The sequence below is a fragment of the Sitophilus oryzae genome, unplaced genomic scaffold, assembly GCF_002938485.1.
Source record: "Sitophilus oryzae breed Bouriz unplaced genomic scaffold, Soryzae_2.0 scaffold_1515_pilon_pilon, whole genome shotgun sequence".
NCBI lineage: Eukaryota > Metazoa > Arthropoda > Insecta > Coleoptera > Curculionidae > Sitophilus > Sitophilus oryzae.
This window is the reverse complement of record NW_022146187.1, coordinates 1,235,387-1,251,770: the sequence shown is the minus strand read 5'-3', so window position 1 is coordinate 1,251,770 and position 16,384 is coordinate 1,235,387. Positions and strand designations below refer to the sequence as shown.

General features: G+C 31.9%; 1 protein-coding gene across 2 annotated transcripts in view; it reads left to right on the top strand.

The window, feature by feature from the left end:
• Positions 1–1,831, top strand: part of LOC115878491 (UNC93-like protein MFSD11) — a 56,112-nt gene extending 54,281 nt beyond the window's left edge. For both annotated transcript variants that reach the window (XM_030895020.1, XM_030895019.1), the window contains one exon: positions 1,407–1,831. In XM_030895020.1, the coding sequence (XP_030750880.1) occupies positions 1,407–1,565 (159 nt within the window). In that variant the 3' untranslated portion in view covers positions 1,566–1,831. The remainder of the gene's footprint in view (positions 1–1,406) is intronic.
• Positions 1,832–16,384: the final 14,553 nt, after the last annotated feature.

Below are 16,384 nucleotides of genomic sequence, written 5' to 3'. Positions count from 1 at the left end.
ACCACCCCGACCTACCCCTTAGAAGGCACCCCTACTCGCTTGAAAATCTTAAATGGCAACACCCCACTTGTGGCGTCTTTTTGGAAAGCTCATGAAAAATGCTAAATGATGATCTTAAAGTTTTTAGGGTGAAATTGAAAAACTACCCTTACACGAAGAATTAGGTGGGCATTAACGAAAAAAAAAAAATTCAGTATAAGTTACAAATTGGGACCCAGCTAAATGACGCAAATGAAGTATTTTTCAAACCACCCCAACCCACCCCTAGGTGGCACCCCCTCACTTCTAATCTCAAGATAGCGATACCCCACTTGTGACACTTCTTTGGAAAGCTAATTGAAATTGCTAAGCGATGGTCATACAGACTTCAACTTAATTACTGGTTAGTGACAAGAAATGTAGGTGTGATAATTTGAAAGAAATTTAAAATGATAATTTATTTTAATAATTGCTCAAAATGACAGCCATTTTATTCCATACAAAAATACAAACGATTTTCAAATTCTTCTCTCACTTTTTGGGAAGTCCTTGCAAAAAAATTCTTGCAACGAACCTGGTTTTTTCTTGTAGACTATGGATTTAGTGTAACCCCACAAGGAAAAGTCTAAAGGAGTGAGATCAGGTGACCTTGGCGGCCACTCGATTAGACCTTTTCTGCCAATCCATTGCCTTGGATAATATTTATCCAACCACCGCCTTGTGACAATAGAATAATGCGAAGGGGCTCCATCTTGCTGAAAGTGTATGAGGTCTTCATTAAGCGTTATAATAAATTTCTTTGTACCAGCTTTTTTTTCTCGCAATGGTTCATGGATACAAAAATAATTCATTCTATTGATTTTGACACGTTTTGACATTTTTTTTATTTTTAGGCTCTATTTTATTCGTTCTTTTTTATGACAGTCGTTCAGCATTTTTTATACGCTGTCCAAAGATGTCCCACAAGTGGGGTATCGCTATCTTGAGGTTAGAATTGAGGGGGTGGCACCTAGGGGTGGGTCGGGATAGTTTGAAAAAAACCTCATTTAGCTGGATCCCAATTTGTAACTTATGCTGAAAAAATCACTTTTCTCATTAATGTCCACCTAATTTTTCGTGTAAGGGGTAGTTTTTCAATTTCACCCTTAAAACTTTATGATCATCGTTTAGCATTTTTCATAGGCTTTCCAAAAAGGCGCCACAAGTGGGGTATTGCCATTTAAGATTTTCAAGTGAGTAGTGGTGCCGCCTTAGGGGTAGGTCGGGGTGATTCAAAAAATACGTCATATGTATTCCCCCTCGATATTATAGAAACGGTATTTTTTATTTTTTTTTGATATCTTTTTTGGTTTAAAAATTATAGCCATTGTAAGTTTTCAGTGGCCCACCCTGTATATATTGACTTATTTTCTTAATTTCATTTTCAGTCAGTAGCAGCAGCTATTAGTTTCGCCTACGCATCGTATCTGAATTTATACGGTCAGTTAGGCATTCTTTTAGTATCCTCCATTTTGGGTACCATAACGTTTGTATGGGTGGAATGGAGGGGAAGACGTGCTGCTGTGGATTCTGCCAGCACTTCGTAATCAATCTAGTCAGCCTCCTGATGGCGGGCGCTAAAACTAACCGAAACTATGGGTGTTCATTTTATATTTCGTAGCCAAGCTAAATTATTTTTTCTGGACAACCAATAAATTTCAATTTAATTTTACTTAATCTGAAGTCACTGTAGGCAATTTTTATACAGGGTGGTCCGAACTGTATATAAAAATAAGTAAAACTTCATAAGTTCTTTAAAATGTATGTTCTAAAATGCTTAGTTTCGGAGATACAGAGTGTAGAAGTTTCATATTTAAGTAACGTCAATATTTGGATAAAAATTGGTGTCTGGGAGTTCTTTGACATGAGAAATTTAATTTTGATGTTTATATTTTTGACATCAAAATCAAATTTCTCATGTTAAAAAACTCCCAGATACTAATTTTCATCCAAATATTGACTTTACTTCAGAAATTATTTGGAAAAAATTTGAAATAAAAATTAAACTTCTACACCCTGTTTCTCCCCATCTCCAAAACTAAGCATTTTAGGACATATATTTATACGACCTTTTTTGCTTGTTTTTATCAACAGAATATGCTGCCGAAGTTTCCGGAATACAGTTCGGATCAACCTGTATAGTTTCTGTTGATCATGGTTGATTATGATCATTTACTAATGAAATGAACTGAAAATTTAAATCTGTAAGTAGTTAGAAATTTTCTTTAGTATATAGAAATTAGGGATAGCAATTTTTGAGTGCAATAATCAATAGACTAATGATCATTTATGAGAGTTCAAAGTACGGTTCATATCAAATAAACTTTAAGTTACGTCATCGAGGGCGCGATTTTTAAATTAATGTTGCCAACCATGGATATATTCGGCGCTGTGCTGTCTAAGTGGAATATAAATTCCCCGCTGGTGATTCAGGTGGCAGCTCTGCTGTAAAATATGCCAAGTTGCCGTATTTATTTATTTATTTATTTCCTGACATTGTCATTCGTTTTGACACTTCAGTTTTTATTATGAGTTTTTAGTTTAAATAAATAGCGTTGTGATACTTTAAGCTTAAAAATGTTTACTATAGTCTGTGAAACGAATAACTTTGAATTTGACAGTTCCCGCGGGCTTTTCTAGTGTTAATTTTATTAGGTTAGCAACTTGCAGCTATGCTGACGCAATGCCGTCTCTAATAGAACAGCGATTTACGACGTCACGCTAGTTACATACTACAGTTTAATATGTTGTAGAATACATGGAAAACATAATTATTCCTCGTATTTTTGGTTTGTATTTTAAAAATGATATAGTTTACATGAAATATACATAATATACAGTTATGTACAGTTAATATAAATAAGTTAATATAAAAATATATATATAGTTAATAAATAAAAACGCTGATTAAGTTTTCATTTGGTTTTTCATTATTTTTTTTTTGGTTTAAAAAAAACGTTTCGGCTGACATTATAGCCTTAATCAGTGCTGTGTCATATGATTTTTTTTTAATTTTAAACCAACAAAAATAATGAAAAACCAAATGACAACTTAATCAGCGTTTTTCCCGAACCTAAATCCCAAGAAAATAAAAAATTTTAGAATAATTTTACATATAAAATGACAGCGATCTTTATTTCATAGCCATCTCTGGCGCCTTTTTTTCTCTGATATTGTATTATTTGCAAATATAATTTTTCGAACATTAATACTTGCACAATATACATATAAATTTTGTGAATGCAAATAATAATACATCACTATTAGTAGATATTGAATGTTTTTTTGTTAAATTAAATCGATTTTCAAACCATAATTTAAAATATATTTTACATTTTACCCATTATCTTATGTACCTATTCATTATTTGTATATTGTAAAACATTTGCTGCATTTGTATGGTTCATAGTTTATTTGCCAAAGTATTTATTACTATAAATAGGTATATAATATATTGTATTTATTAACTGTATATTATGTATATTTCATGTAAACTATATCATTTTTAAAATACAAACCAAAAACACGAGGAATAATTATGTTTTCCATGTATTCTACAACATATTTATTAATCCGTATTATCTAACTAGCGTGACGTCATAAATCTCCCTCCGTGGCTGTTCTATTAGAGACGGCATTGGTCTGATATTTAGAAATGCCAAAAGCTGATGACATTTGACTTTTGACAATTATTCCATTTCGTGTTGATTTTTGCAAGAAGAGGCAGAACTGTGACTTGTTTTATAATTTTCCTTTTCTATTTCACGAAAGTAAAAAGAGTTACCTATCTGATTCGTTCAGTCACTCAATTTAAAGAATATCAGTAACTTTATTGATAGAGGTATTTTATATTTGTCATGTTGGTAAAAAATAACGGTCAAAATTCAAAGTTATTCATTTTATAGACTATAGCAAATCTTGCAGTCGAACATTGTTCTTTTTAGAACCTCTTTTAGTGCGAAGTGTACAAGATATCTTAAAAGCCGTAAAAAACTCATTGCAAATTTATTAGAATATTTTGAACGGAAAAGCGGTAGTAATGACCCTTTATGTCCTTTAAGTGCTGTTAAGAAGGTGACTTTTGTTGATGTAAATAATAACTGTTTATACAGGGTGGTCCGAACTGTATTCCGGAAACTTCGGCAGCATCTCTCGCTCTCTCTCTCTCTCTCTCTCTCTCTCTCTCTGTCTTTATTCCTACAAGAGGAATGTAGTGGTCAGGTGATGTGTGAGGTTTGTCTCCATAATTCCCTGTCTTGTGCTTCATGTACAAGCGTGTGCAGTGGCCTGTGGGTGATCTTTGATACAGTACGTCTGTCCGTTCTGTAGCTACGGGGTATCCGTGAGAGGGGAAACGATATTCTCTCGATGTTTTTCGTAAAAAATTTAGACGACGCGTCCCATCAATAAAAATTCGACAAATTTGCAAATAGCCAATAAAATGAGTGGGCGGGGCGATTTGCGGTGACGTACTCGTCAAGTCGACGTATAAAATATATTGCTGTTTATTTAAATGTTTTTTGTCCGCATTCCTTTCATAGACACAGATCCAGCAGACGTACTGTAGCTGGTCTATCCATCGGGAGGGCGAGCGGCCTCTTGGTCTTCTTCCCGGAACCTTGCCCTGTATAATGAGTTTTTCCATAGTCAGTATCTCTCCTCATAACGTGACCGAAATATTTAAGTATACGTGACTGTATAAAAGTTGAGAGGCGTTCTGTGATGTTCAGTTCTTGGATTATGGATTCATTGGTTCGCCGGGTAGTCCAGGGAATTCTGAGCATTCCTCGCCAACAGTACATCTCAGTTGCATCAATTTTTTTCATTTCTGACTATCTTATCGTCCAGGACTCGGAGCCATACATTAATATAGGAAATATTAGGCAGTGAACAAGCCTTTTTTTTAAGTGTTTAGATATGTTTTTGTCTCGCCATATCTTTGAGAGTTTTCGCACTGCCACTTTTGTCATTTCACATCTTCTTCTTATTTCCCCTTCTAACGATCCCGTGTTGTTTATAAGTGACCCAAGATATATACATTGACTTACAACCTCAAAACGACCAATACTCACTACATCAGGTTTGTTGTTGTTTTGCCTGTCGATAATCATAATTTTTGTTTTAGAGGGATTAATTTCAAGTCCAAGTTTCTCGCTTTCGTCTTCAATCAATTTTAGAAGCTGCAGTAACTCTTCCTCGTTTCCCGCTAGAAGGACCGTATCGTCTGCAAATCTGAGGTTGGTAATTTTGTGACCATTAATTGTTGTCCCCCCTTGCCAATGTTCCAATGGCTTTCTCATGATATATTTAGTATATATATTGAATTCAACAGCATATTCTGCAGATAAAAATAAGTAAAAAAGTTCGTATAAATGTATGTCCAAAAATGCTTAGTTTCGGAGATACGGGTGTAGAAGTTTCATTTTTATTTCGATTTTTTTCCAACTATTTTCTGAAGTAACGTCAATATTTGGATGAAAATTGGTGTCTGGGAGTTTTTTGACATGAGAAATTTGGATGTCAATATGACTCTTACTAGTAGAGGGCACCACCTACATATTTCTTAACTGGTTTGAAAAGTAATAACTTTTCGTCCGTACCTGTATAAAACTACTGAGTAAAAAATATACATTTACGACTTTTTTTTACGTGAAAAAGGTCTCTTGGTAAAAATCGCTACGAGTAATGGTTTTCGAGATATTTGGAATCGAAATTATCAATTACCTGTCATCATTGACATAAATTAACATGTTGACTAAATAGTTATTAGACTGAAATCATAAATTTCAAATTTTTGTATGCCAAAAGTTCAACAGAAACTGTTTTATCATCATTTTTTGCAGAAAAATTAATGATTAATTTAAAAAACTAAAAATTTACTAAATTTATTATTTCAGTGAAATAACTATCTACTCAACGTGTTTATGTTTCGTCAATAATGACATGTATTGTCTATTTCCATTCTAAATATCTTAAGAACGGTTGCTCGTAACGATTTTTACAAAGAGCTATTTTTTACGTAAAAAGTCACAGAGATGTATATTTTTTCGCTCGGTAGTTTTATACAGGTACGGACAAAAAGTTATTACGCTTTAAAACAGTTAAAACACTTGTAGGTGGCGCCCTCTACTAGTAGAGGCCATCATGACACCAAAATCAAATTTCTCGTGTCAAAAAACTCCCAGACACCAATTTTCACGTTACTTCAGAAATTATTTAGGAAAAATCGCAATATATATGAAACTTCTGCACCCTGTATCTCTGAAAGTAAGCACTTTAAAACATATACGAACTTTTTTACTCATTTTTATCTGCAGAATATGCTGCCGAAGTTTCCGGAATACAGTTCGGACCACCCTGTATATTTATAATTAATTTAGTTTAGTTTCCTAAATTATTTTGATTAAAAGAAAATATATAAAAGTGGGCAACACTATGCCGGTCAAGCTTAATCACGTGACTAAAAGTATATTTGGTATGAACTGTATGTACTTATTTAATTAAATATTAATTAACTATAAGTACAATTTATTCCATTAGTGCCTTGGTAGGATATTTTCATTTCTTGAATGTAAATTTATAAGTTTATAAGTACATTTTTGTCTTGATTTGGAAATTTTTTGTCTTCTTTTGTATTTTTATAATGTTTAATAACACATACCATATTACAGTTACCATATTACAGTATATTCAGGGTGTCTTAATGAGAACTAATTATGATACAGAAAAAAGTAAATTTAGAAGAAATCGTAATCTATTAACGTAATGTATTTCAAAAGTGACTTAAAATATTTATGTATTACAAAATTAGGTAAAATGATCCGCTCTGCAAATGTCATCCTAGACATTAATTTTAAATTTTTTTGTAAAAAAACTATTTTTTTTGGCGGTTAACTTCTAACCTTGTGCCTTTTGGTTATAGCTCAGATTCCTTTCTTTGGTTTAATTGAAACTGAAGATTATTTTACTATTAATTTAATATTTTTATTCCTATTTTGAAATTATTATATATCTTTTTCTTCCACTATGTATAACACATATGTAGAGACAGTTGGAAGTATACTTTTATTATTATAATTATGAAATGTACGCTTACCTATTTATTTTCTCATAAAATACATTAAAACATTATATTGTATGAAAATTTTGCTAATGCATAAAATATATAGATCATTCAGGTTATTTTTAGTTTCACGATATTTTCAGAACTGTACATATTTTTAAGACAAGGAGAAACTAAATAATTGTGATATTTTTTATGATAAATGAATTTGTTTAATAATAATATATATTTTTATGAAGTATTTGTGCTTTATTTATACCCACTATAAAGAAATTCCTCTTTTTCCCTTTTTTACGTCATGCCTTGGAAAGTTCGACACTCTTGATGACTCTTGCACAGACTCTTGATTGAATGGACGCAGGCTGTATCTTTGAAACTTTGGGAAAAAATGCGAATGAGTAAATCGATCAAGAGAAATAACTGGAAATTATTTTTAAGTTTGGAAAAAGTCCGCTAGGGGGATTTTCCTCAAAAATATACAATAGAAGAGGTATTTTAGGTATTAAATATTGCTATTACAATGGAAAATTTGTATTTTCTTGGTATAGCGTATTTTGCTCTATCTCAAAATAAAATGGTGTGGAATGGTAAACTTGTTTTTTTCATTAAAATAAGGATAACTGTATATATATTTCGTATGGCGTATTAAGAGTACACATGATATCAAGAAATTAAAAAAAAGAAATCAATACAATAATACAAACAATTCAAAGATCAACAATCAGATGTGTAAGAGATATATCACAATGTTACAGTAAAAACGAACAACTATAAATTTACACTACAAGATTTAGCTCTGCGATCCATTCTATAGCATCCAGGTCAGCCTCATGAAGACGATTTAAAGAGAACTGCGCCTTTGTTAATGGGCACTCTGTTGCGATATAAAAAGGTGTATGTTCAGAATGTCCGCAATCGCAGTTAGGGCTGTCGGTTAGTCCCCATTTGTGTGTCCAGAAGCGGGTTCTGCCATGGTTAGTTCTGAACCGATAGAGTGTTGTCCACGTTTTTCTTGGCAAATTGAATTCGGGAGGGCAGAGTACTGGGTCAGTTATCAAGTGATGAAGGTCGGGATTATTTTGTGACCATTTTGTGTTTTCATGTCGCCAGCAGTCTTCAACCCGAAAGTTGGAATTTAGTAGCTGCTGCCCTAATACCCATGGCGGTTTTTTGGACTTCAGGCGATTCAAGAAATTTTGAAGGGGAGTAATGTTTGATAATACAGGGAGCCACTGGATCGGAGTGCTTCTGATAGTGTATAATACGTTATAATTCTCATCGCGCTGTTAAGACGAGTGTCAATAAGATGGATATGCTTGCTATTTATCCAGGCCTTCTTTCTAAAGCCAGCTTATTCGATAGGGACATGCTCATTTACTCGCTCTGAAATACGATTAAGGATTAACCTTTCGAGTATTTTATAGCACACACTCAGCAGCGCGATGGGCCTATAGTCAGAGGCTAGCTTTCTTGTTTTAATAAGGCCACGAGTCTTCTTGAAGGCTTTCGGTAAATTCCCGGATTCTAATATATCATTGAAGAATTTAGTAATCCACTTGACTGTGTAGCAGGGCCGCAGTACATAACGAATTCAGGGAATATCCCATCCAGACCCGCTGCCTTCCCAGACTTCAGTTCCTTCAAAGCCAGAAGGGTATCTTCGGCTGTAAAAGGTATGGAGAATTCATTGTTCTTATTTAATGTAGCCTTGTTTGCATAGAGCTGGTTTTTGATATGCTTTGTATGCTCCTTGTTGGTATTAACGGGTCTTCTAGTAAGCTCAACTATTCTATGCGCGACCTTGTTGGGGTTTATAGGACAATCAGGTGTGGATGTTAGTTGTGGGCCAGAATTCAATCTGCCAAGAAGGGACCAAGCCTTTCTGCTAGAGTGTTGGAAATCCATACGTTCTACCAAGTTATGCCATTTCTCTCTTCTTGCAGTGTCTAAGCATTCCAACAATTCGTCTGCAACTTCTGGGTCGTGTGTGTTGTTATAATCTTCGAAAAGTTCACAACATTTGGTGCTCCCCCCAGCCCGGAATATAACCTTTTCTGTATCCTCTCGGAATATATTTTTTTTTGCTATGCTATTAATCAAACCAACAAATCTGGGATAGTTCTGCGAGACTGGAGGGATCCATTTAATGTTATGATCTAGCTCTAGTGTGAAACCCTTCCAGTCCGCCTTGGAAAAGTTCCAGGGAGGTTTAGCAACAAATCGAATAATTGGAAATTGCAGACCCACACAGAGAAGTACACGGCGGTGTTGACTCCGGGGAAAATTTTCTAATATCTTTCTAGTACAGATGAGTAACGGTCTGCCTCTTTGGTCTTTTGATACAAAGCACAAGTCGGGGTTATAATCCCTATCCCACCTAGCCGAATAAAAAGTACCTCTCTCCTTGGCATCATGCACCAGAAACAAGTTTTCTGTCCATAGATAAATGAAAATAATCTACTATTAAGATAGATATGAAACTTAATAGTAAAATTTTGGGTCAAAGCGCCCCTCCGTGTTTTTAGTGGAGACCAGAGAATGTGGAGACTACGTTTAACGCAGCGCCTTCGCCTTTTCTGCTGTAAATGTTTTTTATGTTTATATTTGAATTCAAAGGATTTATTTTTAAAGTTACACTGATATATCAGTATATCAGAGTAACTTTAATAAAACAAGAATATATATATTTTACAATTTATTTTTTTATTTATTTTACAGAGTTTTATGGAAATGATCGTAAGTCGACTGCTCGACTGGCTGTCTAATGAATAGACCGAGATTTATAGATTTTAAAGCGAACGAAAAAAAAATCAAACAACGAATACACACCATATATTTTTCTTCTATCTAAGATACATACCTTATCGTCTTTTGGAAACACGTACATTTTTGCAGTTTTGTTAGTTTCTTTGCAAGATGCAACACAACAAAAAAACACCATTTTTACAGTTAATAAATAATAAAACTATTTCTGACTATGATATTTAAAATTTAGATAGAAAGAAAATTAAAAAACAAACGAGTATTTGCAAACGCAGGCCCAAATTCAATAAAAATCAAAATTTTCCCTGCGAAAATCAAGCTTTTTTCACTGAAAAGGTATTTTTTGATTTATCAGCAGTCGTTGTCAACTTGACAATATACAGGGTGTTTTCGAATTAGTCTAAAAAATTATGGTGTGATTCTTCATGTGTTCTTAAAACAATTTTTATATAACCATTGGGTCTAAAGTACTTCCTTTCTGATCTACAGGGTGTTAAAAATTTAAAAAAATCGATTTTTTATGCTTAACATAAATGGTACACCACTTCTTTTTTAAAGAAAATATATTTTTTTCTTGACTGGCCATCCTTTTTCAACAAAATTGATCTTTTGAGTTTTTCTTGTTCATCAAACGGTTGTCGAGAAAAAAATAAATATACTTATTAAGAGCCCGCCTTAATTCGTTTTCTAACGATTTTTTATTTTTTAGATTAATTAGGAAACACCCTGTATATGCATATCACAGGCATCCAAATAAACTAGTAACCTCTAAGAATTATTCTTCCTACCACTAGCGACATACCGTGTTTTTAGTGTGTACTAAATTATTTTATCAAAATTTCACCATATAAGTTTCCAGGCAATGTTTCTGCCTCCGTCCAATCTGTCACCTTATCGCTATTGACATCTGTGTCACTGTAGCCCCATGCAACGCAGTGACTGTTGAAGTCACCCAAAAGTCACCCATTACTACAGCTGGATGCGATATATTCATGATGGAGATTTCATTAATCCAGGGCTGTGCCGGTGGTTTATATATATATTAATCACTTCGGTTTCTCCAATTTTGATATTAATTATTGAGGATAACTGTGGTTTGGGCTAATGAAGTTAAACAAACTAGGCTCGTTTAAAAGAGCTTTTCTACCTAGGTAGAGTTTTCTTCTGTCATAGGTAGAGGGCGCTGTTTATCATCATGACATATATTGCGCGTCTTCCATATATAAAAGCAGGGGTGGATGGGCCATATGGGAAAACGGGAAAAAAAAAACCGGTGGGCCGGTGGAAAGATGGGCCGGTGGGCCGGTCCCGATCAGAGCTCAAAAAATATTGGATTAGCAAAAATTAAATGGTTAATCTTCTAACTAAAGTGACGTAAGATCCTTAGTGATTCCATAACTAACTAATCAATTTGCATCAGTATAATCGTCAGTTGCTTTTAAACATAAACACCAATTTCTAAAATAACTATTGTAAAATGTCTTGCTCCGGGACACTTATAATTTTAATAATCATCTGTTGTTTGTTCGGTTTGAAAATGTTTATTATACAAGGTGAGTCAATAAGTGCAAATATTTTCAGGGCTGGTAGATCTCAATAAAATAAACATAATATATTCTCTTTATCAAATTTCAATGATGAATTATCTTTATCAAAATTGGACTTATGTCCAATCGAGTTATTAAAGTTTGTAAATTAAAAAAAATAGATTTATTTTTAAAAAAATTTGAGCCACCTCAATTTTTCGGTATTTGCATCTCTTTTAGTGTAGTAATATCAGAGACTAAGAAACTATACCATGGGAAAATTTGCGGTGAACAAGAAGTTCTAAAAATGTTTCTAAAATATACAGGAAAACTTAAAGAAAATTCTCGATTTTTAACATCTTTTTTTGCAAAAAAACTCATAGACATGTTCCTGGGGTCGAAATATACCACCCCTGAAAATATTTGCACCCAGCTGAATTCAGCTGAACTGAATGAATCAGGAAGTCTTAAAGTTTCTCAAAATCGTAGCTTATTCAAGATCAAATTACCGTTATCGATAATGGAAATAAAGCAGTAGAACTCTGTAAAACTGAACCATTTTGTAGTAAAAATTCATATGTCCGACCAAATATTGGTATTTACTAAAATTTTGATCAAGACAATTTTTTTTAAACCGGAGGCAAAAGAGGTTTTTCGCACTAGCCAAAAACATCCTTACTTATATATTAATAAATAAAATATGTTTCTTCGTTATGGTTATTTTGTTTTTGTGGATTTGGGCCGGTTGCCTGTTTTTCCCGGGCCGGTTTCCACTTCTCCATCCACCCCTGTATAAAAGCATCAGAATCGATCAGACGAATATAGCCAAAAAGTATCACATAATACCTATTTTCAAGTCTGGAACTATGCTAAAAACTGTTTTCACAAAAACATAACCGGAATCACGTAAACATGAGAAAGAGTGCATCTACCAGGTACTTAGGTCGGTTCTTAAAATATAATAAAAAATGATTTTATTTTTTTAAAGTTTGATGCGCTGAACAGACAAACGAAGCACTTTTGTATAAAGGTAAATTGTACCCAGTCAGCTTATTTTGATCCTAAAAATAACGCAGTAGTCCTACGATCACGGAATATTGGAACATCCTATTATTCTTGAAAAATTTTATTTCAATTTTTAGTGATCTTGCCAAAATTATCATTGATTGTCATTCCCCAGCCGTCTTCGACGCCGCTTTTTTTTCGATCATACAGTACCTCGGTTTGCAATATTTTATGAGATACCTATAGAGTAATATACAATTTTATCTGGAAATTAATTATTTAATGTTTTACACAGTGGCGTAGCGTGGGTTAGGGGCGCCCGGGCGGACAGCATCTAGGAGGGCGGTTTGCCGCCCCTGCAGAATCAGTCCGCCGGCTTTATAACAATTTTTTGACACTGGTTTTACATAAGCATATACAGGGTCCGTTAGTGCGTCGGGCATCTGTAGCTCCTAGAATAAAAAACTTGATAATTTTGTTTAAGTGCAAACCTAAAGTATGTATTTCAGGAAAATCTGTTAACCTCTACAGGCTCAAAACAGTGTGAGTGGAGAGGGATGATTTTTTTTAAACGGAGCTAGGAAAGGAAGCCAAATATGCAATAATATACAGGGTATATTATTGCATTTTTGGCTCCCTCAGATCACTTTGCATAATCCTACGATATTACTAATTATATTGCGAAGGTTTTAGAAATATTAATAAATAAATAAAAAATATATATTTTACAGCCTTTTAAAAAAATATTAAAAATACAAGAACTGTCCTGAAATCAAAACTATATTAGGTATTTACTTTAGATGATCTGTACTTACTTTGCTCTAAATATATGGTAATCATAAATCACACAGGGTGTTCAAAATTCTACGCCAAACTTTCTAAAATATAAAATCATTTTTCTTCGTTTTTTTAATGGAACACCCTCTATATTATTTTTTTATTAGATGGAGAGATAAAACTGAATATTTTTTGTATTTAAAGTATTTCAAAATTATTAATGGTTTCGCAGATACAAGCAGTATTATTTCATATGGCTCTTTCAACGGTAAAATACGCAAAATACGAGAAAAATCATTGGGTCGCTTTGATAAAAAGTTACTGTGGAAAATGCCGTATGAAATATAAAACCTCGAATATATGCGAAACCGTTAAACATTTTGAAATACTCTAAATACAAAAAATGTTCATTTTTTAATTCTCCATCTATTGAAAAAATAATATACACATTTAAAAAAACGAAGAAAAATGATTTTATATTTTAGAAAGTTTGGCGTAGAATTTTGAACACCCTATATGACTTACGATTACCATATTTAGAGCAAAGTAAGTACAGACCATCTAAAGTAAATATCTAATATAGTTTTGATTTCAGTACAGTTCTTGTATTTTTAATAATTTTTTTTTAAAAAGTCTGAAACTTAATATATCTTTTTTATTTATTTATTAATATTTCTGAAACCATCGAAATATAATTAGTCATATCGTAGGATTATGTAAAGTGATCTGAAAGGAAGCCAAAAATGCTATAATATACAGGGTGTTCCGTTCAAAAAAATTATCCCTCTCCACTCACATTTATTTGAGCCACCCTGTAGAGGTTAACATATTTTCCTGAAATACATCCAAATACATACTTTAAGTTTACACTTAAACAACATTTTTAACTTTTTTATTCTAGTAGCTACAGATGCCCGACGCACTGTTGCCGGACCCTGTATAAGTAAACCATACAATTCATTTCTAATTGGCACATATTGTACATTGTTTTTCTAAGGTATTTATTTCCTGTACAAAATATGTCATAATTATTTAAAGTATTTCAAGCATCATAATCCACTTCTTGTTTTTTTAGTTTCCATCATTAGGGACAAGGGCAAATTAGTTTAAATAACTAGATAAACAAAATTCTGCTTTGAATTAACAACTCTTTATTAATATTTACAATTTTTATATAAAAAAAACTTTTTTTATAAAACTAACTCTTAATAATCTAAAAATATAATATATACAAAATATCTTTATATCTATATAGCACACAATATAATCTATATTATTGTTCTTACGGAGACCAAACATTTAGGCATTGCCTACCATAAAATGGTTTTGTGCACAATTATCACAGAAAAATTTTATTCATGGTCGTATACACTCTTTTTTTTAATAAGGCCTATGGCAAGGTAGAATTTACAAAAATAAAACCACAAATAAAACTAAAAAAAAAACAATAAAATAGAAAGAGATAGTAATCTGAAATATATGAAAATTATAAGTTGGCACATAGAATTCAGATAAAAGAAATAACATGGATACAAGCTAATATTTTTTTATATTGCGTTGTATCCAAATAAAATAATAATATTTATATTTAAACTATGTATATAAAAATTCTATATACTAAAGTTTATGTTTATATATTAAAATAATGACGATGAATATCTCTATTATCACAAGAAGCAACATATAATAATTATAAGTACAATTTTTTTACATTATATATCGTTGTTCGATATTGCACCTAAAATAACTTATAAACAAAAAATAATATTATAACAGGATATCTCAACTTTTCTCTTCGAGTATTACCTAAAAACCATTATTTAGAAAAGATAAAATTCAAAATTAAAGAATAAAATATTTAAAAAAATCACTAAAAATTAAAATCGAAAAAAAAAATAATATAGAAAATATGTAACCATATAAAGATCACAGGAAAGATAGATTTAAGGATAAGAACATATTTAGAATAAAAAAATTAAATATTACAAAATAAACGGGTATTTAATTTAAAAAAATTAGGTACCAAAATTATTTCAAATATGATTTGATAAAATCTCATTGAATAAAATGTAAAAAAATGGTTTGTGAATAAAAATAAATACTTAATTTTGTATAACAGCTTTGAATAAAGGTGAAGGCGCAGGGTTCTGACCATTTACTAAGAATTTGATAATTAGTGTCCTCAAAAACGATCAAATTATATCAGAAGTTGTTGAACAGCCTGCTTATTAAAGGTCTTTAATCTAAGCTGCTTTTCAAATTGATATAGAGTTATACTCTCAATAATGTAACCGTTATATTAATGTGTACCATAGCTCCATTAAAGGACCCAACCATTTATGAAATATAAAATTTTATAGTTTATAATTGTTATCGATTAGTTTGTGTTTATAATTTAATGAGATCTAAATTTATTTCCTGTTTATAAGTTTTCCATATTTGCTATCTCTAATTGTGTTATTTTTGTTTCTCCTAATAATACTCGAAATTGTCCTAATTTCATTTTACAAATTTGGACAAAGTAATGAACAAGCCAGTAAAATATAATACCTATAATATCCTAGACTTAATTTTGATGATTGTTAGAATAAAGTTCTAGTACTGTTATAGTAATTAGTTTCTTGACAGCTTTTAGTTAACAATTTGTTTTAAAACTAGAATCATATGATCATAAATTAATATAATTACGAAGGCCTAAATTTATTTTATGCTCAAAATGCATATATTTCTTACGTTTGTTTCCTAAAAAAAGTCCTAAAAATCAAACGTTTAGAACAAGCAAAATTTGTTGTACAGAATGCATTTTTCTGAAAATATCAATAATAAAACAGTTTTTCCTCTCGTGAAAAGTTTTCCTCTTGTAAAGACATACTGTTATGCTATCTGTAAATAAGAATAAAATACTAAATATTTAAGAGACATGAAATAATCTTCCTTAAATTATTGATGTTCCCATAAATCAAAGACTCCATCTTTCTGTTTTCAAAATCATGAAGATGAAATGAAAAATTGCATTTTATTTTTGAATAGAGGTATACAGGGTGGTTCGAACTGTATGCATGGTATACACGTATAGATGCATGTCCAAAAATGCTTAGTTTCGGAGATACAGAGCGTGTAGAAGTTTCATTTTTATTTCGATTTCTTCAAGATAATTTATGAAGTAACGTCAATACTTGGATTAAAATTGGTGTCTGGAAGTTTTTTGACATGAGAAATTTTATTTTGGTGT